Raw genomic sequence first — 24,894 nt, 5'->3', positions numbered from 1 at the left:
GGTGGGGTGATATTTTATCACATATCAATGCTCCTAATGAGTTGTATTGCACATTTTTCAAGTTAATTAAACATAATTATAATTGTAAAAGAAAAGCTAATCAATAAAATCATCATGAAACAGGAGAATGATTCTATTAGGCTTTATATTCGGTCAATGGTCTTCTCATTGTAACCAGTCATATTTAGTGAAGATTTAGCCACTGGGACATGCAGGATGCACGTGTGTGTGTGTGTGTGTGTGTGTGTGTGTGCGTGTGTGTGTGTGTGTGTGTGTGTGTGTGTGTGCGCACGCTCTGAAGCCTTGGGAAAGCCAAACACACAGATTCCTGGAGCTTCACAGTGACCCAGTATGAACCAATCAGTCCTGTTTCCTTTCTCGCTGTCTCAGTTTCAACATAAGACACGACACATGTCATAAACTGTCAGGCACCGCCATGTCAGGGCGTCTCAACTAAAACACACCGTGAGCTGAAATCATTGTGTGCACAAGCAAACAACAGAAAAGATTCATGAGGCTGTTTGACAGACGAGTACACATCTTCTTTCTTTAGTCCTGCTAAATATTGCAGCTGACGTGAGTTTAAATCAGTATTATTCTGCGTGTGCGTCTGTGTCGTTTATGAGGAGCAACGGCATTATCTGAAACAACAAATAATCTTCTTGTCTGAAAGCAAGTGAGGAACATTGCAACCCTGAGATTCCTCAACGTGAAGGAGATTAATAGACAAGAATGTCTCTGACTACTTCAACAGAACTTTTTAATTGCTGGATTTAGAGAATGGATCTGAAAATATGTGCGCTTGAGCGAAGAGCACACTTCTCTGTATGTGGCCATGTAATCCCCTGGACCCTGCTGATCCCAGAACCACAGGGAGAGCGACAGGAGCCTGGAGCCCATCGACGGAGCTCTGTCCTGGGCAGGCTAAACGCAGACAGACCCCTTCACCCTGGGAGTCCCACAGCAAACGGAAGGATTGTGATCGCTGCTTGAAATCTCTCAGCGTGAGATTCACGTTCAGGCATACATGACACACGACAGTAACAACATTAATTCCCTCCTCCGCTCTGACAGATTAGCAAGGGTAGGTGTCGTGTGGGAGGAGGAATAGACACTTGTCATAACGGCCTCCTCTGGTTGTGAATGACGGGTGGCAGCATGCACAGGTGAGAAAATGAAACTCATGAGGATAAAGCTTTCTTCTTTAACCTCTAGGACACAACACATGAAGTCACGCTGAAAAAAAACAACTTTTTTTAAGAATGACTTTTCTTCTTCCTCCTCTTTGTGTTGATATATCTGTCTAGCTTCTTGTTATCAAACATCTGGGGTTTCATTCAGCGTTCAGACAAAAAGTCTCCAACCATTTGAAGTTTGATATTATTTTCAATTGTTCATGCTGTTGCACAGGCTGATGGGAGGCAAAAAAATACCTCAGGCCAGGAAAATAAATTAACAATTTTCTGATGTTCTTTCTGTACATCGGACATGGGACAGATCTCTTTGAGATTTCACCCGTATATGCCTCTGACTGGCAAAGAGTCAAGATGGATGACACACAAAAACTAAGATGTGATGACCCAGAAACCAAATACAACCTAGATTTATAAGACAGCTCCAGATGGGGAGAAAGTTTGGTATGTCAGGTTTTTGACATTTGGATCACTTTGTTCAGCAGCTATCCATCTCTGCACTTGTGGCTGGTTCTGAGATTTCCACTTGAGCTCTATACAAGTTAAAGTTCTAAATGTTTCTAAACGTCCGAGAATTGTTCCCCATGTATGTCAGCATAATCGAGCCAGCAGTGTTTTCAGGAAACAGCTGATCGTGCATTGATTACTGAATTACCTATTTGATTAACCGCACCCCCAAAGAGTCACTGTCCAGTAGCGCAGTGGCAGTTGGCACGGCAGGTCCGTCAACCTTCGGTGTTTAGAGGGTTTTAGTTAAAGTAATACTCAACATCCCAAAAGTTTGGAAGCGTTTTCTTTTTCTTTTTTCTTTCCAAAAAAGAAAATACAGAAGCAAAAATATATTTATACCTGTTTGAACTCCAGATCATGCCGTCCTGACCTTCTTTGTCTGAACCCAGTACACAGTATTCTGGCTCTTTTAATCGGCGTATCAGGTCTTGTTTATTGCGTCTGTTCCGTTCTCACAACTTTCCAATTTTTCCTGCCAAAGGGGGGCCTACGGCTCAGACAGCCCTCCACTACTTCCCCAGCCACCACAAAGGAGTGCGCTTGTTTTGTCACCTCGGTCTGTTTATCCCACTTCTCTAAAAGGGGGGACGCGGGACGGGTGGCGTACAGACTGAGCCATTCGCCCGAGGAGACAGAGAGGCGCCTGGGGAAATGAGGACCGATTGGCCAGGGTGGCCGACTAAACAACCCTTTGGCTAGCGTGCACTATTCAAAAGTAGCAGTGGACCAACAAATGTCCGACAGTAAAGGTCGTTCTACTCTTAGAAAAGCAAAGCATCCAAGACTCTGTGCTGTGAAGTCGTTGAGCTCCCTAGTCATGCTTTTTCATTTCAGCTATCTCGCTCCTGAATGGCTCTTCTCTTTTCTCTCCTTCCTCCCACTCATCCTCTGGCACGCAGTTGTCTGTCTGTCCTGTGAACGTTCAACAGTCTCAGCCTGAATGTTTCAACCGTTTTCTTCCTCCTGCAGCATGATTGACAGAGTCTAAACACACAGCACAATGTGTTAGTGGCATTAGATTGAAAACCTGATTTGTTTAGTAAGGAGTGCAGCTGTATTTACAAGTGATTTATATTTGCAACAGACGCGAAAGCAATTTCATCTTGTCTTGGTTCATTTTAAGTGGCATAAATACTGAGCATGCCCCTGGCAAGGCATGGCAGGCCTGCAGGAGAGGCAAGGATAGAAGGTTTGTAGAGAGAGACAGAGTGGTGTGGACTGAAACAGTCAAACACTAAAGAGCAACTGGAGGTCAGAGAGACAGCGGAGGAAAGAGAGATCTGAGCTTCCTGGAGAAAGCGGTTGAGGCTTTGGGTCCGTCAGTACCCATTATGCACGTGACATCTAAAATTTCTGCAAAGTCACCTCCACTGCTACCTTTTATCGATTCAGACTGAGGTAAGCCTAACTGAAAGCAATCGGCATACCACGTTTTAAAATGGTCGTATAATTGTGCGAATACGGTTGGAAAGCTGCCGTTCCTGTGAAGACTATATTGGTGAACACAGCGTTCTCACCTCTACTGGCTGACAGGGCTCGGTTTGATCTGTAACTGTCAAGTTGATTAACTGCACTTCTCTGGGATGTCGTTCCCTCTCGTGGAACTAAGCAACAACGTTGGATAAGAGCCCAATGTGGGTGTTTACTGCATCTAAATGATTTTAAATTTTTTTTAAAACGAGGGGAGAAACAGGAAACAAACTTTGAGACATTGTAAGTGTGAAAACTGCAATTAGCCTCCGTCCCCGATACTGTTGCAACACCTCCACTGTCTAATGTGAGCCTGCAAGGGGAGAGTGGGGAGCAGAGGCGATGTGAAACATTTGAATGTGCCTCAGTCTGCTTCCTCTGCTATAATGGAAACTATAACAAGAGCCCTTCTCGCATGTGCAGGGGCACCACAACGCTCTGCTGTGTAATCATTAGTAGAGGCTTCTATTCAAGTGACTACACACCGTTGCACACACTCACACACACACACACAAGTGGGAACTAACCTAAGCATCTGTGGAAGATTAAAAAGGCAGAGGAAGAGAGCGAATGTTTAAAATACTGACAAACATACTCGTATCTATAGATAAACTGACCGCAACATCTCAAACATACTTTTAAGTTTTCTTCGTGCTTCTGCATAGGCTGGCTGAAGCATTACGGTGTATTATTTAAGTCTATTCACATACTCACACACACACACACACACACACACACACACACACACACACACACACACACACGCTAACTACTGAGCCACTTTCGCCTGGTTAAAGGTCGGGGTCAGGCATTTGGTAGTTAAAGGTTAATTGTATTCTCGGTCTTTTTTGTCAGTTTGCCATCATTAATTAATTTGAGGATGAGTACACGAGGGAAATCTCATACTTGTTGTTTAATTCTCTTGCACCTGCTTTTGTGTATGCATTTGCGTGTGTGTGTGTGTGTGTGTGTGTTTACTGTATACTGTACATAAAAGAGAGAGCGTTTTATCTCCGTCCTCTGCTGCAATGTCAGACCCATCCTCTCCTCACCCACAGGGCTCTGCAGTAGGCAGCAGAGCTCCAGGGACAGCAGCTCACACACAGCCCCTCATGGCCTGACAAGGACCTTTACCACCCTCCATCTCATCCGCTTAATCGTTTCTCCCTCTGTCCGTCTCACCCTCTCTTTCTTTACAACCCTTCTCTTCAAGTGAATTTGACTATTTAAATCTTGCACACACAAAACATGATAACAGCAGGCAATACCACACTGCTATAACCCATTGTTCACAGCTCATGTCCCCTCAGTAGTTTTTTGACATGCCCTCATTGTTGTTTGGATTAGGTGAATGCTAAAAATGAGTTACGGTTTTAATGAAAATACAGCATGGCTCTTCATGTCAGAGTCTAATTTCCATATTCAGAGTTGGCCCTTTCCTTCCGGGGTCACGGTGAGCGAGTGTCACTCAGGATGGAAGAGGGTTTGCCTGGGGATTACAAATGAAAAGACTGCCTATTGTTTCCAATAATCTGCCCACAAATGTTTGGATAACCTCTCCGGTCTGGAACTCATGTATAATGGGATGACCTATCAGACAACAAAAGAACGATTTAGAATAAGTAATTAACATTACATATTTTGCCTCTTCTACTGCCTTTAAAATCACAGGCTGTTGACGACTATTTCTCACAACATTAGTGACTGACCCAAAGTCCTATTCAGTACATTTTACTGTCTTGTAATTGTCTTGAAGTAGTAAATAGTTAAATAGTTAATCAGGTGAAAGGATACAATCAATACCAGTCTTCTGAAATGAGAGCGTCTGAAGCATCCGAGCACTGAGAGAAGAGAGAATCCACTGCTTGCTTACTCACAGCAGCAGCAAACCAGAGAGGCGATAAGCTTCCGGAAATACGTTTCCCTACAAAATAAAAGTTTCAAAATATTATTCAGAACCCAGAATATTTCCAGTTTCAGCAATGACAAAAACATATTTCAGGGTCCTCAACAGCGCCATGTTCACTGTGTATGGTTTGTGTGGTATGTGGATTAACTTCAGATTTCAAATATGACTAAAATTACAACTTTCAATGAGCCCTACAATGATGTTGGGCTAATAGGATTCCTTAAATCACTTATTAAAACCCATTTTCATAGAATTTATTTTAAGTGAGTGCTTTTATGTCCTTTTATGCAGTTATTTGTTCCTGTTTTCGTTTGTTAATTTTATTTTATTTTATTTTTTATATCCCATTTGCTCTTTTTGGTTATTTGTTTGGTTGTGTTGTGGTCATGCAAATGCACATACATATGCTGCTGGTGTCAAACGACTTGCTCATGTTTCCACCACCCGTACGACACATGTATTACAACCCGTCCGTTATTGAGTGTGGTATTTTGAAAACCGAAAGCGGAAGCCTTAGCATTTCGCCTACTTGACCGGTGCGCGAGTACAGTTCCCTCTCCTCTCCCGTGCTCCGTCTCACCACTCGCTCCGGGGACGTGTGCGTGTGCTGTGCGGTGCGCCGTTTCTCCGTCGCGCAGGACAGGACGGTCGCCACGCCTTCAGGGACGCGCTTTCATTCACAGCGCCAGCTCTCCGCCTGTGACCGCTGCTCCCCGGTGGGAACAACCCGTCCACAGCCGGGACATTTTTACAAGCGACTATCAACATTTCCCCCACTTTCACCAATCAGACTAAGTCTGGCTCCACTTCTCCCACTGACGCCAGTTGAACGGTCTGTTTTGTGAGCGCTAATTCATTTTGGGAATACCTGGAGCGGCAGTTGTTTTTTTTTGATTTGACACCGGATCCAAATCGGATCAGAGATGGGGATCAAAGTGTAGTCCTGGTGAGTAGCTTATAAAATGAATATTTAAATATGACTACATTGAGATTACGCCTATACGCTCTGTGTCTGCGCGCGCGTGTGCGTGTGAATTAGAGAGCGTGCGAGGTTTTGGAACGCTTAATAGACGCACACGTTCTATTCAGAGTGACCAGAACCCTGTGTCGTCACGGTTTGAACTTTACTAGCAACAGTGTGATGACATCATGATTCCTTATCGTGATCGACAACACACGCACACACACACACACACACACACACACACACACACACACACACACACACACACACACACACACACACACACACACACACACACACACACACACACACACACACACACTGTCTGATGCTGTGCTGATGCTGGCATCACTGTACTACGACGGAGGCATCCCAGGCTGTGGCCGTGGCGTGAGTCAGCGGTGTGCAGGTCCCTCGAAAGGGCGTGTGAGGGGATCCGCTCATGTGGAGTCACTGCGTCTTCTGCCGCGGGCACATTTACGGGAGAGAATGCTGGACACGTCGATAGATGGCATTGAAAACACAGACGGTATAGCCGCTGATAAGTGGGACCAATGTCGCGTGTGTTGTTTGGATCTGGTCGACTGGCTTCATGGCGCAAAGCTTATCTCGGTTGTTGTAATAATTAACGTGGGAGCATATGTGTAAACTCACTTCTGATTTGGATATGTAAATGTGAGTGTAGCGTATTTATAGAACAGGTGTTCAACACTGTTGACTTTTTTCTCCTACATTAAAGTGTGAAAAAAAAAAGCATCGTCCTCTAAGCATCCAAGAGGTGTAAGCAAGCTTTACACCCAAAGGCAATGCGCAGCTTACCAATACAAACCGACAGGATTTGTTATCTGTCTCTTGCAGCTTACTGCAAGGTGCATGAAAGTAAGACCGAGCTCTGTCAGAAACCAGTTAGGTGTGTGGAATTCTAGCTGATGATATTACCAGTTAAGGCACTTCTGCACCCACACCCTCATCTCTCTCCTCCAGCCCTCGGCCGGGCTGCACCGCTCAGCCTCACAGAAGTGAAGCACTGGGAGTTGGGCATCACGTTTCGAGACCTCGCTCCTCCAGCGTGGAGCTCCCAAGATGCAGCAGCAGCAGCAGCAGCAGCAGCCTCTCTCTCGTCTGTCTTGACACATGTCCTGCTTCGTAAGCTATTTCCCCCACAGCCCCTGTTTGGGATGCAACCCTGGGAACGGTGTGTTTGCTCACTCTCACCTTCGCTGGCAGTATCTGTTTCTGTTTGCCCAGATGGGTGAAACACAAACACTGTTTTGTTCTGCCTTGCTTGAAGAAAAGTTTCCTTTGTGGAATGATCAAATGCTGTAAATCAATCATGTGATTCTCTCCAGTCTTGCATGGAGTAATCACTGGATTATTTCGATCCTCTACCATAATCAGCCCCCTGTGGCTTTGTCCTCCAGTGATCAAGGCACAGTACAGCTCTTTCTTTCACTTCTTCAGTCGTCTGCGCTGTTCCCAGAAAGCCTCGCTGCTTACGAGAGACTGGTTTTGACTTGACACGACAGCCTGCTGTAACAGTACAGTAGATACAGGCTGTACAGGCATGAGTCACCCAAGTAGGGGTGTCAGAAGTCGCGGGGAACAAGTCTGCAGGACTGCTGCACGTTCCCTCCAATTCAGGCCAAGTCTGCAGAGAAAAACAGGTGTGCCGTTAATGAGGACGTCGTTTGGCTCGTGAGATTGAGAGAGGTAAAATCCCAGAGAGTGAGGCCAGTCATTGTGAGAGTGTGTTTGTGGAGAGAGCAAGAGAGGGCAGGGTCTGTCTGGGGCAGGTCGACAGGGAGGTAAACACAGTAGCTGTTAGTCTGGTAGCAATGACAGCTTTATCACCACTACAATATTTATTGCTGCGTGAGTGTGTATGGGGGAAGGGGCTCGTGTGTGTCTGTGTGTGTGGGGGGGTTCGGAGAAATTATAGATCATACCATATTTTTCTCTACAGATGTGACAGAATTGCACTACTGCCTTGAACACAGGAATCCACTTTACAATCCCACTGGCATTCTGTAATATGTGCAGGGTGGCTTCAGTTTATTATATGATTGTTAAACACACAACTTTTTAATGTATGTATTTCTTATTAAAGGATCACTCACTTATTCAGGCTTAGATAGGCTTGAAACCCATCCCCTATCCCAATGTGTTTGATGGATATGTGAATGATCAGTCAGTCTTTTGTTCTTTTTTTTTTGGTGAAGCCAACACATTTTTTTTGTATTTAGAGGAAGGGAAAGGACATCAAAACTAAAGAAAGCCAATTATAAATAGTAAAAAAAAGAGAATTGTAGAATGTAAACATCTTTTAATACATTTTTATTTAATTTCCAAAAGTTACGGTTTTCTCTCTACACTGCAACTGGAAGTATATTTGATATACTTTATTCCCACCTCACATAAACAGCTCCTCAGCTCAGCAGGAGCTCGGTTGGAAACGGGACAGAACATTGCGACGGCCCGAGTACCTGACAGGTCTTCGGCTGCACTTTGGCTACACGGCAGCTTTGCCACTGACGGGATGATGAGAGTGATCTCACTGACAGGCCGAAGCAGAAGGGTTCACACGTGGAATCACGCTGTCACGGTCGGCAGCTTTGTTACAGGAGAGAGGTGGGGGGTGAGGAACAATGGATTTTTATAGAATAAAAAGAGAGAAGAGGGGGTGTCAGAGCAGAGACTCAACAGGCATCTAATTATCTCCCAATAGGGGCCTCGAGTCCATGGAAGCTCTCTGTTCCCTCCAGAGCAGCATGGTCTTAGCTGCCGCCACATGGCCTTCATGCTGTCATATGGGAAGCTTTTTGCTCTTATCTTTATGGATTGTCTGGGTCAAAAAGCAATTGAATATGATTAGATCTGTGGTGTGTTCAATAAACCACCAGAGTAAGCATATAGATTACTCCATCAGGTATAGGCTCCAAGTAATGACATTTTCCCTTTAACATCAACAGTATGTTTGATAATAATTGTTTGCAAGCTTTTCTTCTCTTGAGGATCAGTTAATTTCTGATTGAATGTTTTATTTTGTTTTGTTAATTCATATTTATGAATCTATTTATAATTTAGTCAAAGGTACCATGTCGAGTTTGACCGGTTATCCTGTTACGGAAACTACCAGAGAACAAAAGCGTTGAAAAGGAACCCTATAGTAAACGTACAATCTAGCTTTTAAAATGTCAATCAGACAATCAATATTAATCATAGTTTTGTAGATATTCTATGCGGAAAAAAATGCTTCAACACATTTGTTAGACCTCAAGAATACATGCAATGTGTTTGCTGAGTGTGAATTTAACAATAACCCCAGTACATACTGGACCAGCACATACTTGATGTCAGTACAGAAACTGATGTATCAGTATTGATAAATAGTATCGGTAGACATTTCATAACAAAGGTTAATGTAACAACGGTTGGAATTATTTTGTGGTGCAGGGTGGAAGTGAGGTTAGAAACACAACTCAATGTACAAAATATGTTGATAAAATCCCTTAAATAAAACCATCGTGGTCACTGGGCAGCCCACTGATAATCTGTTAACACCAGGCTGCTGTGGTGGCAAACTGCTGCTGTGTCTGACATCACTCGTCACAAATAAAAAGACATGCAGGAAAGTGTGAAACATCACGAAGCTATTTCAAGATTATTTATGTGAATAAGAGCGTTATCTCAGGAAGCATTATGAGCACAACGATGAGAAGTTATCGAAAGAAACGTTTCGCATAGAGCCGGTCCCTACAATTTGCAGAGAGTTAACATTCCCACACTTGTGAGCACAGGGGCGACAGTGGAAAGAAACAACTCCCGTTGATCGGGTAGAAGCCTCGGGCAGAACCTGGCATCAACATGAAACAAGTAGTTGTGGATTAATGAAGCATGCATTCTGACCTCTGTCTCTAATTGTATCAAATCACATGAGGCATGAGTTATGAACCATCTCCCAACACTAATTAGTACGCTTCGACATCATACATCAGCAGTGACACACCGCATGGCCTCTGCCCGCGTTTGTTGTAATGAGCAGATAGATGTACTTTCACAGGAAAAGAGAAGGCCATGATGGAATTAGTAACGTCTGGTTATTAGATTTGCATCTGTTACCGTCTCGCTCATTAGTTGCCAGCAGTTATTGCGCAGGTTGGATTGAGAGTAACACAATGCTTAGTGGGTGTTTGCATGTCTCGTTTTAAGCGAGTGCTTCAAGGTCTATTGAGGTAGCGGCACGCAGGCATTGTTCCATTCATCCTTTCTTTCCGAATGCCCTCCACTACTACACTCTGATTCCTTTTCCCATATTCCTCCAGTCACTTGGCAAGCTGGTAGTTCCTCATAAGTGGCGAAATTATGCCTATTTAGGACAGAGACAAAATCTCTCTTGTCCGATTTGGAGCATTGCATCAAGGATGGTTGTAAATTTGAATATTATGAATAATACATGACTGTCATTTAAGGCATTATGACCATTGTGAATGACATATTTAGGGCACTAGAGGCTCAGACATGCACGACATGCCTACTAAGAGCCAATCTATGCTTAGCTTTAATTATCTCTAAGTAACATGATAGATTGCCCGGACCCATCACATGTCACACACCTCCAATTAATTTGAGTACGACATTTTCATCCACTCCGAACAGGGGAAATAGATTCAGAAATGGATTTAGTGGTTTAAAAGAGAAGTCAGCGGATAATAGTGCTCAACCCTTTGTGCACACACCTTCTCTTTAGCTCACGGTTTGGCGTAATGCTGATTTCAATTCCATTTGAGCCAGGTAATAATTTTACTTTAGTACTTTAGGGAATCAAAGCATACAGTTTCTCTCAAAGTCTTTGCATCTTGCTCCATCTCACTCAGTTTTTGTTCGTAATGTGAGAAAACAGACTAGAAGTGACACCTTTTGGAGAACAGTCGGACAGATGGTTATATTCACAGTGAAGGAATGACTTCACTTGGACTTGGATACGCTCTTCCAGTCCTTTTTACCAGCACGTGCACATAAGTGCAAGCACACACACACACCAACAGAAACCCAAACGCACACATGCAACTGTGTCCAAACCCACTCAGGAATGAGGATGGCATGTAGTGTGTGTGTGTGTGTGCGCATGGATGAGAATTCCCTGTGAGCTTTACATTGGGATTGATGGAGCTGGTGGGTGTGGAACAGGTGCCAGGATGTCAGTGTGACCCCGCACCCCGCTCAGACACTACAGGGGAATTCCAATAAAAGGGATTTGGGATGTCGAGCCCTGAGTGGGATTCCCAACCGCTGTCGGGCTCGTACCGCAGAGCGAGCGGCCGTGGAATGGGTGGGGAGCTGGAATGCCTCGACGGTAACTCAATCCTGTGTTTGGCTGCTGTGTGGGTGCAAGTGTGCATACATGTGTTTTTTTCATGACACAATGAACTCATTTGTTTTCAGCGCCACTCCTCCCCAAACACACACACACACACCATTAACTGACAATAGTGTGCTGGTTTGATTTTGTAGCAATGCGTGTGTGCGTGGTGACATATGTGTGGTATTTTGCGCTCTCTCAGTTGTCAGCGGTGTCGGGCAGTCACCGCGCAGCTCAGCAGCCAGATTGGCTCGGCCCCTGCACCTCGGCATTCAGTCTGGACGCCAATACCCTTTTGGGCTCCTGTTGAGACTGGGGATGATGGTAAGGGCACCGCGCCAAAAGAACTCTTGTGCCAGCAGCTCCCACTGGGAGAGCAGGCTGCTGTAGGGCCATCTGTACCGGCGTCCTGAACGGGCTCATGGAAAGTAGGGCGTGGAGAGGGGAGAGATGGAGGGGAGGAATGGAGGGGACATGTTTAAAGGAAAGGGGAGTGAGAACCTGGCTGACAAAGAGGTGTTTACTCTCTTTCTAGCCCCCGTCATCAGGAGAATACTCCATTATTTCTCTATGTACATCATTTCAGCTTTCAAAGAACACTGTGGAAAAATTAGGCCAGAGCTGCAATACTCCAAGGCACACAAAACAGTGTCAGGACCAAAAATACGCGAGGAACTGCTTTTTTAGAGCGCACTCCTGAAATAGATGAAGTGTTGAAACTGTGTAGGAGAGTGAACATGTGTATCCTAAATTAGAAATGAAGTGTTAGACTATGTAAATCAGTTGGTGGGGTGTCATTTGATGGAGTCGGCAAAGCAAAAGAGGAGTTTAGTGAGTCTCGCAAGAGGTGACTTTAACATTCAGAGAGCCGAGACTGTCTGCACACTACCCTGAGGGGAATATCACCTCCCCCCCTTTTGCCCCCCTCTCCTCTTCCACAGCCCACCTTTCTCTCCTATCTTTACCATCTTATTCCTGTACTCATCCCCGAGCGAGGTAAAGGATGCAGTTTCCTGGCTTCAGAAAGCTGAAAACAGGAAGCAACTAGAAATTTGAAGACAGGAAGTAACTGCAGAAACAAAACATTGCTGCAATACCCATGCCGGATATTTGATGTGCTCACCTCTGATGATGTGCTGCCCCTCTAAGAATAGCATTGCTTCACATCTTGGTATCACTCTTGCTTTGTGGCATTTCACAGTATCAATGGCATATCCTTGACTTTTTATTGCCAAATAAATCAAACTATTTTATAGTTTAAGATTAAGTTATGAACCTTGACTTTATCTATTTGATCTTTTCATCCACCTAAATAATCTTTAATCAAGCCTATATAAGGTGCTGGTGCAGGAAGAGCTTTAATTGTCCTTTGTGTATCGGCTGTGCCGTCCTGGACATAAAAACAAGCTTTTTGAGGACTTATTTATGCTTGAAGAAGAATTGGGCTAAGGTAAAAAGGTTGTTTATGGGTTGGAACAATAATTCAGTCAAGTTGGGAGCTTGAAAATATAAAACTAGCTTTGGAGATCTATTTTACTATACCAGCAGTATTCAAAACGTATTTATCAGAAAAACAAAAATGTAGAAATAGTATTTTTGCTTTATTTCTGCTGCTATACATTAAAGTAGCTTGTACTTAACTTCCATTCGGGGGGATGATGAGTTGATATGTCATCAGTACCTTTTTAAAGTCTTTCTCTTGAAGACCTTTTGTAAATATGTCCCTAACTGCAGACAAAGCCTCGATGTAACCTTGAAACTGAGCCAAACAGCAGAGCATAATGACAGCCTTAGCTTTAACTCTTGACCTTTCACCCCTGACTCATTAAAGATAGAGGTCAGACAGTGGTTAGTTCAGTCTTAATGGAGAGCAATCTCAAATACTGATTGTCAGCATTCTCTTCAACGAACACACACACACACACACACACACACACACACACACACACACACACACACACACACACACACACAGGAAGATTGATGAGTAATGCTAGTTATGTGGTGAAACAGGTTTTACAGAGACAAGACATAATTGGATACTTGAAAACAGAGATTAACAAAGTTATAAAGCTGTTTGACAGCTTCAAGCTGCTCGGTCGTGTCAGGGATGCCATTGTTTCATCACGCGCACACACACGCACACACACACACACACACACACACACACACACACACACACAAAGACCTACAAAGAGCTACACAGTCAAGGGTGCTGATGAAGATAGCAGGTCTCCAGACAGTGCCATTCTGTTAATCATGATAGAACAAAGCAGACGGATCCCCTGATGTCAACGATAACAAAACCACACACACACACACACACACACACACACACACACACACACACACACACACGCATGGACCCCGAACAATGACACTCTCCCAGCTGTCTAGACCGGGTGCATGGCCGCCTGTGGCAGGCTGCTGGAGATCTCGGGGGGGATTAGAGCACACAACACTACACTCACCTGTTCTCTGCTACTTGTTTCTCAATGTGTTTTTTCACGCAGTGTTGATGCAATGTGACAGGCACAGAGGGAGCTGGGTGTGTATCATGAGGTACGAAAACAAGTTATACATAGAGTACAGCTGTGGGTGACTCCTCGGCCACATGGTAGGAAAAACGTGGTGTCAGCAATATGGTTGTGAAATAATATTAGAAGCTATAGAAAAAGTGGTAATATCTAACATTTTCTTGGTCAGTCACAAGACTCGTAGGGTCAGTTTGTCTTTCGTGAGAGTAACCCTGAAGTTCACAAAAAGTGATAAATTGCATTGGAAGGTGAAATGATTTTTGTTGCCTACATTTCGCACGGTGCAAATTTACCGCTGACAGTCAGAGATTATGACATGTTCAGCTAGTTGACCTATAAATAGAGTTTGATCTGTCGCGTTGCCAAAATTCTCCTTTACTCAGTCTTCGTAAAATGAAGGGAAATTAATTAATTGCCACTTTTGGCCAAAGTGGCTTCTGTTATATCTCACCCAGACCATTTCTACATCAGCTTTAGTGACACCGTGTGAACAGTGAGTGTGTCATGCACAGAAACTGGTGACTGATCCATCATAATATGTACGCGTCTGGAGAGGAGTTACCTTGTTGACCTCTGCTCACATACTTCAGACGATGAGGAATCGACTGATAGAGACGCAGAGCTGAGATAAATGAACGAATCAGAGCTGGAGAAATGCTGGAGAGAAAGCTGAGGAGGACGCGTTTGGGAGAAAAGGGGAGAGGGAAGATTATCACAAACGATAGGGGGAAACATTGACAGTGTGGGCACGTAGAATAAACCTCTCAGTCACTCCCATACATATATGAATACAAACACGCTGGCAGAGAGGTGTGTTTATGTGTTTGTATGCGTGAGATGACTCACAGATAAACTCCTGGATTTAGTCGCACACACTTATAGAGCTGGGAATTTGTCTTCCTGTCATTTCTATCACGGAGGAAGTTCCTTCCATTCTCCATATTGCTTTTCTCCTGCATCTGTGTTGTTACTGAGGCTTGTTGGATTTGTCCATTCCTCTGTTTATCAGGCTGTGTCTACTACAATGTTGTAATCCAATGTAGACGAGGTCGCTGCAAGGACACCCCTGGCATTCCCCTTCTGGAACTTCATCGTGGCTCTGGCAATCATGTTTTAGGAAAAACGCTCAAAACTTGTATGAAGGACATGATTATGAAAGTCATATTTTTACGTTGTGGTTCTGTGGTTTGCCTCACCCTGCAAAATAGACTATATAAAAAGACACACATGATGCCGATTTAAGTTATTTGACTATATGAGTATGTATAGTTTCAATATTTAGATGGAAGCCGATGTCCGCGTCGTCATCTGCTTCGCTAAACAATGTCTTTATAGCTCAGAGTAGCAGACAAGAAGATGTCGACCTTTTTCAACCACAACATATATTATTAGAGATATGGCTGTGAGTGTCAGTGTTGTAAGGCGGAAGGAAGGCTGTAAAAGCTCCCCACAGTGAGACTCCCCATCCCCCAGCCTTTAGTGTCTTGTCTGTGTGCATTGGTGTCTAGGTGTGTCCAAGTGCACGAATAAGTGCGTAGGGGAGAACAAAGGAAAGCTGAGTCCCTCACAGGAAACTTGAGACATGAGCTGTGCTTCTACACACCGGTGTGCGCTTGACCTTTCACCCTAGGGACCCGTGATACCAGTTTATCGAGGTGGCTGATAGGCGAGGGGAGGGGTAGGGACCTGAAGGTCACCAGACAATAAGAGTGATTGCAGCAAACCTGGACCATTCCTAGGTTGCCTCTGGTGATTTAGAATGATGGCTAATGCAGCCATGTCATCAATATTTTCTTTATTTCTTTATTTTTCCACCTCTGTTCCTCTGCTCTCCTACTTCATTCATGCTACCATAAGGGCATATATATATATATATTTGTAGTTACATATGTACAAATTCTGCCCCAGCCAAAGCTGTTGTCTAAAACAGGAAGAATATGGCGTGTTTACATCTGAAATAACCTCCTGCATGTTGCTCAAGGTCTCACTGTGAGTTTGCTGCCCTTATCGTGACTCCTGCAGGCGTTTAAGGCTTTCTGTCCATGATTTTGTTTTGCCTGAAGGCACCCGGAGATTGCAGTCGTTCTCGTGATGATGAATGATTCAGGTAGACGTAGTCGCCAGGTTCAGGCACAGGAAGCAGGAGCACGGCAGAGTATCTTCATTCAAAAATAATTTGAACATAAGAAACTGAAAACTGTAGTGGGCATACAACATTTAATTACTTAATTGTCATGTGCAATATTTTTTACTTCTACCCTGCCATTTAAAAACATCTGAAATGAAGGAGAGGTCTGAGTAATTCATCAGTTTCATGTAGACGACATTAAAGTGAATTACTCCCTGTTAATTGCTCCCTGTTTCCATAGTATCTCTACTCTAGCGTGAAGTGCAGTAAGTGCTTCTTTCCACTACAGCTGCAGCATCGGTCCATTGAGCGAAAGGACATTTTTAATTTTTAAAGCATGTAACCCAAAGCATTCTGAAAGGGAAAGACATGCAGGCCAGATATGGAGGCCACACCATCGCTTTCAGGCAGCAACCGTCTCCACGGCGACGGGGTGACCCATATTTGTGTCCTCTCCTCTGTCTTGTCGATGTGGGAGACGGGGCAGCTGTTGGGCCGACGGCAGCGGGTCGTGAGTTGAATGGTGTGTTTCTGCTGACTGACAGTGAACAGGAGACAAAAACACTCAGAGGGCGCACAGAAGACACAAGTGTGTGAGGAGAGCTTCGGCTGAACAATAGAAAGATGCTTTTAAATTCATCTCCTCTCACAAAAACAAATTACTGTCAACAATGTACTCAAGTTCCCATTTCATAAAACCCAGTCATGTCCTTCCTCATTCTGTCTACATCCTGTTGACAGTTGTATTTTACCCGTCTGTGTTTTAGACAGGAATGCCCCAGACTGTGTGCTCAGGCACCATGTTCACCACTCCCAGTGGCTTCAGCCCCCATCTGGCCTGTGCTGAGCCTGGGGAGGAGGAGGGGGCCTCACAGGAGGGCCCGGGGCCTGGTGCTTGCCTGGCTGATGGGCCCCCGATCACCTCCGCCTCCCTGGACACCCTGATCCATAACCTGGTGCCCACTGCTGATTACTACCCCGAGGTAAGCAGAAATGTACTCCAGTCAGACACCATCAGAAAGTCCATTTTGGTTAATAGTGGTACTGACAATACTGCCAATTAGATTATTAGCCCCATGTCTCTGTTGAAAGTACTACTTCCTTTATTGATGTAGTGGCAGTGTCTTAGCGACTGTCCCCCTCCGTCCTTTGACAGAAAGCCTATGTGTTTACCTTCTTGCTGAGCGCTCGTCTGTTCATCCCTCCTCCGGAGCTGCTGGCCAGGGTGTGCGAGCTGTGCATCAAACAGCAGCAGCTGGATCAAAGCCCACTCGATACGGTCAGCACTGCACCACGCACCAATACATAACTCCTGTATGAGCATGCTCAAGCTACGGAACAGCAACAGTTCTGGATACGGCCAAAGCCTTCAGACATGCTTGTGCTCTGCATGAAATCAACCACTGATTTCTTTTTTCTTTTTTTTTTTGCTGGTTTGCTGACTCGGTCATGGTGTTTTCTTTTGCTGAGGGAGTTACAAATGTAGACCACACTAAACCTCTTTCACTTCTTCAACAACAGGCTAAAGTGCGCAAGTTTGGTCCCAAGATCCTGCAGCTGCTGACGGAGTGGACAGAGACATTCCCATCTGACTTCAGGGACGAGAAGATGGCCGGTCAGCTGAAGGACATCATCCACAGGATCGCTCCTTGTGACGAGGTATACCAGTGACATTCTGATAGCATATGATAGCAGTCTTCACCAAACACAGGAATTATTTTCCATTTTTGAAAGGATGCTAAATCTTCTTTATAAAGGAAAAAATCACAACATACTACTCATGAAGTTCTCAGTTTCTACAGGATAATAATTTGTGATGGGATGTAAGACCCCTGATTTTCATCCATCGTGTACTTGTTGCCAAGATAGCCTTCGTAAGCCCGAAGCTGCAGCAAGAAATGCGCTGATGGGGAACGAAATTCAATTATCATCACTACCACTGTAGCGAGGTGATGGAAGGAGTCAGAGTGTCAGTGTAGGATGAGTAGCCACAGCTCTGTGTTACACAATCTTCCAATACAGGAAAGGAGAGGAGAGGAGAGGAGAGGAGAGAGGAAGGCAGGAAGGAGGTTAGAGGAGTGGCTCTATCTTCAGCCTAGTGGGTAAATGGAGAGAGAGATGGATGGAGATAATGGGGGATGGGATACAGGGGGACGGAGAGCAGAGGAGAAGGAAGAGAAAGGAGGAGGAAGGCAATGGAGTAAAGAGTGGAAGACTGTGTATAAGGGAGGGAGGTGAAGAAGGGACAGAAAGAAGGGAAGGGCAGGGTTGATGAATGTGCTGCTATTTGCAGCTTGCTGTCTACAGTATGGGTGTGTGTGTGTGTGTGCATGTGTGTGCATACATATGGGAGCTGGGGGGGGCCTTTGTGAGGCAGACTGACCTCATGGCCTCGGTAACCAGTCATCTGAGGGGAGGGGCACAGAAACATTCCTGGACACAACACAGCACAAAACCTTGAAAAACACATCTCAGTTCTACTGAAAAGTTACATTGAACTTAACTCTTGTGCTCATGAAATCCTTTCTAACTCCATTAGATAATGTTTATAGGATGACGCAGACATAGAGCTAAAAGATTACTTTAACTATATATCAATAACTATAAATTCAATTTGATAACTGTACTATTACTATGAATTTAATTGTTGACAAAGTCTCAAATAAAGAGCTGGAATAAAAAAGATGGAGCATGCTTTGGGTGAGAGTGGAGTGCTTACACACGCGCTCACAATTGAAACAATGATGTATGCCTGCTGAAGATGAAGCATTAATATATTATTTATTAAAGTCATCATTGAACGCTCCTCTCCTCTTCTCTTCAGGCGTACTGGAAAACCCTGAACCAGGTGTTGCAGAAGCTTAGCCAGCGACTGGCCCTGATGAGCCAGGGGGAAGAGAGCATCCTAAAGGTCTCCCTCAATGCCTCCTCCATCTCTGACAAGCTGGTGGCCTTCAAAACCAAGCCTGCGCACATCCAGAAGGACATGCTTTCCATCTGCAACGACCCGTACACACTGGCACAGCAGCTCACCCACGTGGAGCTGGTGAGGAGGGGGCGAGGGAGGGGGAGTGTGGGTTACGCAAAGGTCAGGGATGGAGATGATAACAAGAATGGATGAGGAGGAGTGGAAAGGATGCTAGAAGGGTGGAGAGCGGGAAGCTAATCATGGTGAAGCCTGGCTGGAGACGTAGTCCAAGTCAAGGACACACAAGTCAAGAACCAAGGATTATAAAACTTCAAAACAGGAGATGGGGTGGAGAGAAAGAGATATGAGGGAGATAGAAACTGATGATAACAGCAAATTTAAATTGGCAAAATCACTTTGCATTTTGGACCTGTAAGATTTTGAAGCTCACTGTGGTATAATCTTATTTATTACTCGTGAGCCCTAATTGGTTTTTACCCAGTATCATAAAAATAACAAAGGGAATGATGAAATGTAACATATATGAACAAAGGATCTCTGCAGTGTCCCTCACATTTCATGCGTGATGCCTTCAGTCTATTCATGTGTGTCTTGATGTGGGCACGTGTATCTGGAGCGAGTGTGTGTGTGTGTGCGTGTGTGTGCGTGTGTGTGCGTGTGTGTGTGTGTGTGTGTGTGTGTGTGCCTGAGTAAGCTTGTACCCTTGTCTGAGCGGTGACATCACCCTAGAAGTCAGTGATGTGCCCGGGGCTTCAAACAAAGGGGATAAAACCGCTGTGGATATATGTGACCTGACAGCTTCACACTCTGGCACACACACACACACACACACAAGGAGAGAGACAGGCGTGTACTGTGCGCACATACAGAACTAGATCTACTGTTGGTTATAGCAACATGTGAAATCTGATTATGAAGAATTAGATGCCATTGTGCTTTCTGTCACTGTGTATGTGGTACATGTGGGTTCCACGCTATGTTTTTTTTTTTTTTTGGATTATATCATGAGTCGAGTCTAATGAATCATTTAGATGTGCACGTGCATGTGACTACACAGTTGCCTTTTAATAGAAGTGAATTTGTCTCCAGTGTCACTTTGAGGAAATATGATTCCAATGAGTCACATCAATGAGTCATTACTTCCTCTTATTGATTGCCTTCCATTACTGAAATGAAAGAATTATTAATGGGACGACCCCCATCGGTGTCTGTGTGTGTTTTCCAGGAACATTTGAGTCATATTGGGCCGGAGGAGTTTGTCCAAGCCTTTGTTCAGAAAGACCCGCTCGATGGAACCCAGGTAAACTTTTATTTTGATTGTTTATAAAGCAATATTATTTTCCCTCTGACAATATTCTTTGTATGTATGAATTCTGGTTTGTCCCATCAATGGAAACCCACAGTCTGTCCTCAGCATTTCATCATATGCTTTTGTTTTGCTGGGAAATCCTGAAGGAGGCAGCCTTTGCATTAAGATGTAGACCTGTAGTAAAACAGAAAACACCTTTTATATTGTGGGTCTAATGTCTGATAAGGATTCGCTTCTTAAGGGAAATATATAAATGTCAACAGGCCACTAAGGTCACATATAGCAAAGCATTGCGATACCACAAGCTGGAGCGAGCACACATCACTTATTCATCTATCCTCTCTGTATAACTGTTGAATGCTTTCACTCTCTCTTCTTGTTCACTGTGTTTATTTCTCTCTATTCAGTCGCCGTCTCTCTCACTCATCTTCTCGCCGTCTGTCCCCTATGGGTTTCTTTTTCTCGTGCTCTCCATTGATCGGGTTATTTCCGCACCCAGCTCGCTGTCTTTGTCATTTACACTCACATCCGGTGGTCTGCCTGTAGATAGGAAGCTAATTAGGATCAGAGGTATTCTCTATGGAAACGCCGATACTGACTTGTTTGTATGTAATCGGCAGCCATGCTTCGGTGACCAGAAGAAGAAAACCTCCAACCTGGAGGCTTATGTCAGGTGGTTCAACAGACTGTGTTACCTGGTGGCTACTGAAATCTGCATGGTGAGTGGCAAATGTTGGTACAGCCGGTGCTCATTTATTCTGACATTAGACCCTGTTAATATGAATAGGACAGCCACTGATGAAAAGCACTTTAACCATGAAGTAGAGATGGAAATGAATGGGAGGAGACAAAGAGAGGTGTTCCTTGTTTTCCAGTTAAGTGGAGATGTATTTCTGAAACGGAAAACTGAAATATCATTATACAATATAATTAAATCAACGTTTTTAGAATATATGTATGTTTCTTTTTTTATAATTGTATTTATCATAGTTCCAGTCTGGTATTTTTAATTTTTCGAATGATAATTCATCGTAAAACTCAATATTGCAGTACAGTATTGAATTATTATAACACATCGAGGGGGACAAGACAAAGGCAGATGGTTGTGACAGAGCGCCACTGCCCCCTAATGGTTACTCTGTGTTTCTACATTGATACTGGCACATACACCTTCTGTACCAGGGAGAGATCACGTTCACTATAAGTCAATATGAAACAATAAAAAAGTTCTGGTGCCCTTTGTTGTTGCAGCCAGCGAAGAAGAAGCAGAGGGCCCAGGTCATAGAGTTCTTCATTGATGTTGCTCGGGAATGTTTCAACATTGGAAACTTCAACTCCCTTATGGCCATCATCTGTGAGTCTGATTTTGCAATAACTCAAAACGTCCTCATAGATCCTTTTTGTGCACGACCTGGTGTTGATAGTTGAAATCCTTTTCTTTCCATAGCCGGTATGAACATGAGTCCTGTGTCACGGCTGAAGAAGACTTGGGGCAAAGCCAAGACTGCCAAGTTCTTCATTCTTGAGGTAAACCCAATATACCTGTTCACTAACTGAGAGGTTCAAGGCGGGTAATAACTTAAACTTGACAGTGCTTGTTGCTTTGACAGCATCAGATGGATCCGACAGGAAACTTTTACAACTACAGGACCGCCCTGAGGGGAGCCGCCCACCGCTCTCGGACTGCCAACAGCAACAGAGAGAGGGTAGGGCCCAGACACACATCGCAACTATTACATTTTTCAATTTCATCTGACTATTTCCTTCATCTTCCTGTCTGTTTTTCTTTCCTCAGATTGTGATTCCCTTCTTCAGTCTGCTGATCAAAGACATTTACTTCCTTAACGAAGGATGTGCCAATCGGTTGCCCAACGGCCATGTCAACTTCGAGGTGAGCCGGTCACATGTCCTTCTGACCCTGCCTCATGTTAACCGCCCTCAAATTATTTACACAGTGAAATTGTGTTTCTTAGAAATTTGTGGAGTTGGCACGGCAGGTCCGGGAGTTCATGACATGGAAACAGGTGGAATGTCCATTTGAGCAGGATCGGGCCATCCTACACTACCTCCACACTGCTCCCATCTTCAGCGAGGATGGTGAGAACCTGTTTAAGCCTCGGGCGTGCTTTCAGCGGCGTACTGGTCCCAGTCAAGTGGATGCACAGACTGTTCCATCTGCAGAAGTGGGCTTTAGAGCCGAGTCAGTAACCTTTTTTTAAAATAAAGGGCCATTTTTGCAGATTCTTGTTAATCAGTGTGCCATCACAACATTATGGTTAACATTATGTTTTATTAAGACACCATACAAATCTAAATTGAAATCTGCAATAATCCATCCATACAGGCTACTGTTTTTTTTAAAACCATACCATTTTTAAAACATACCGTAAACAGACCACACTGCCAATAGCTGTGAAAGAGGTCATTAGGAATATGCATGAAAAGGAACGTCGACATTTTCCTGCACATTTGTTAGCATGCCAATGGCTCAGCTACCGAGTGCCTGAGGTTGCCTTCCCCTGCTTTAGAAAGTTCTCTGCACATGTTGATCTAAGTATTTCCATTGTAGTTTGTGGTAGTTTGCTCTTCCTTACCAATCCTCTTGACTTATTTCCCAACCATTTATTTCCTCATTCTTCCTCAGGACTCTACCTTGCATCCTATGAGAGCGAGAGTCCAGAGAACCAGGTTGAGAAGGACAGATGGAAAGCACTCAGGTAAGAATAACGACACCACTGTGTAAAATGAGAGATGCTATATCGACATTGCATCAACCTTTCCTCTCTTTTCTGCATCAGGTCTAACGTTCTGGGAAAGACATGAGGCACTGACGGCAGACGACCAGCGAGAGAGCATGTGTTCTCATTGCACTAAAATGAACTGTGAAGTAACCTAGCTGGTACTTAGGTGTTTTTCTATGAAGAAATTATGGGGAAAAAAGAAACACGGTGAACCGGATTCATCAAGAAGAGTGTAAAAAAATAAAATGACGAAGAACAAATTACAAAAAGTGAATGGAAAAGGTGAAGCTATGGAAACTGGAGCAAAAGGCCATCGCAGTGTATCAACCATCAGTGATGAGGTACAGTATGTCGGAGTGGGAGACAGCCGCTCCTTCCCCTTTCCCTCCATGTGTGTTTACTCTGTGAAGATATGTTTACTACTATAGAGAGTACAGTTACAGGGAAAACCACTTTATATAATGAAATTCCTACTGATTGTCGTTTTTGTATTTGCTCCCTCTCTCCTTTTCTCTCTTTAACTTCACCTTTGGTCCAAAGCCTTGTCTCGGTCTTTAATTTACCTTTTTTCCCCCTTTATGTGTAACGTACTGTAATGAAACTTACAATGATGTGAAGGGCGCTGGCTAGCCCATATCAGCTGTCTAGTTTTATAGGTCTACTGAAGGAATGGCAACTGTGTGTACATGGGAGGACAGAGCACATGCCTTGAGCAGTTTACCAGTTCATCTCACGTGTACTTTTCTATGTTTGTGATCCAGATATTCATGCATTCTTGTCCGTTCGTTTGTCACGGCCTTGTTTTGCATGAGAATGACTGGAAAAGGCTGTTTATTGGTCACCTCTTCTTGTGTTATAATTTATTGTATCTTATTTTGGGCGGGGAATATAAACTGTTTAAAAAGTGTTTACTACTTTTCAATGTGTTGTGCCAGTAATGCGAGACAACTACAATATAGGTTAACAGTCACAACGGGAGCGAAGCCAGGTGTAGATTGTGTACAGGTGACATTTACCCTTCATCTTTCTGCTCTTCAGGAAGTTTTCTCTGACTGACGTTCAGTTGTCTGATATATTTATGGAGATTTCTGTGCTGACAGATGTATAGTTTTTATTGTAGCTTTCCTTTACTGACAATGAAGTCCAATCGCATGCTACAACGGGTGTTTTTAAAGGGGCATTAAGCGTATCCACCTTGAAAAGATTACTACTGAGACACAAACCTTGTAGTGATGATGCATTGTTGCATTCTGTGGAAGGACATTGGTGAATTGGAAAGCATGTAAAGTAAAGAGGGAAATGTGTGCCATGAATAACTGGTTGTCAGGACAATTTAGTTTCCTCTGCCTTGAAATGTGTTATTTATCGTTTTGTGGGATTGTCACTGAGCTTTGGTTTTGACAGTTTCGTTGTGGTTCGGGAACAACTGTGGAGGGTGGGTGGCGGGAGGAGAGGAGGGTTATGGGGAAGTATGTAATTATAAGCTTTTTAAAAACAGTCTTACTCAGTTTGCTATAATTGATTGATGTCAGTGATTTCTCTTTAGAAGCATCTTTCCCTGTCGATAACAGACTGACTTTAATCCTCCCTCCTCATTTGTCATCAATAAACTTGCTTTCCCTGAAACACATTCCTCAGATAAGTTAAGACTAAAGAGCCAGAGATGTGAAGTACAACCTGTTGTTCAAAATAAAGACATGTTTTACTAAAACATTGCCTGTGTTGAACATGTGTTTTCAATGACAATTGCAATATTTTACATAGCTCTTTTGAATGGTGGCATAATACTTCCAAGTCTCTCTTCGAATGATTTGCTTTCACACACATATTGCTGTGTGCATTTCA

The 24,894-nt window shown here is 43.9% G+C and overlaps 1 protein-coding gene across 1 annotated transcript; it reads left to right on the top strand.

Annotated features, from left to right (window-relative positions):
• Positions 1-5,667: 5,667 nt before the first annotated feature.
• On the top strand, positions 5,668-24,740 carry LOC137797775 (ras-GEF domain-containing family member 1C-like). The gene is made up of 14 exons (XM_068595391.1): positions 5,668-6,028; positions 16,838-17,053; positions 17,227-17,349; positions 17,592-17,729; positions 18,895-19,116; positions 20,225-20,299; positions 20,929-21,027; positions 21,560-21,662; positions 21,756-21,835; positions 21,919-22,014; positions 22,104-22,199; positions 22,282-22,405; positions 22,953-23,025; positions 23,107-24,740. The coding sequence occupies exons 2-14, from the start codon at positions 16,844-16,846 to the stop codon at positions 23,129-23,131; spliced, it is 1,464 nt and encodes a 487-aa protein (XP_068451492.1). The 5' UTR covers positions 5,668-6,028; positions 16,838-16,843; the 3' UTR covers positions 23,132-24,740.
• The last annotated feature ends 154 nt before the right edge of the window (positions 24,741-24,894 follow it).

The sequence above is a fragment of the Clinocottus analis genome, unplaced genomic scaffold, assembly GCF_023055335.1.
Source record: "Clinocottus analis isolate CAN_PGR_092001 unplaced genomic scaffold, fCliAna1.0.p SCAF_10, whole genome shotgun sequence".
Lineage (NCBI taxonomy): Eukaryota > Metazoa > Chordata > Actinopteri > Perciformes > Cottidae > Clinocottus > Clinocottus analis.
This window is presented reverse-complemented; position numbering and strand designations above follow the sequence as displayed.

Coding starts and splice junctions, on each gene's coding strand:
- LOC137797775 (XM_068595391.1), top strand. CDS start 16,844: ATGCCCCAGACTGTGTGCTCAGGCACCATGTTCACCACTCCCAGTGGC. Junction 17,054..17,226: donor CTGCTGATTACTACCCCGAG/GTAAGCAGAAAT, acceptor GTCCTTTGACAG/AAAGCCTATGTGTTTACCTT. Junction 20,300..20,928: donor ACCCGCTCGATGGAACCCAG/GTAAACTTTTAT, acceptor TGTAATCGGCAG/CCATGCTTCGGTGACCAGAA.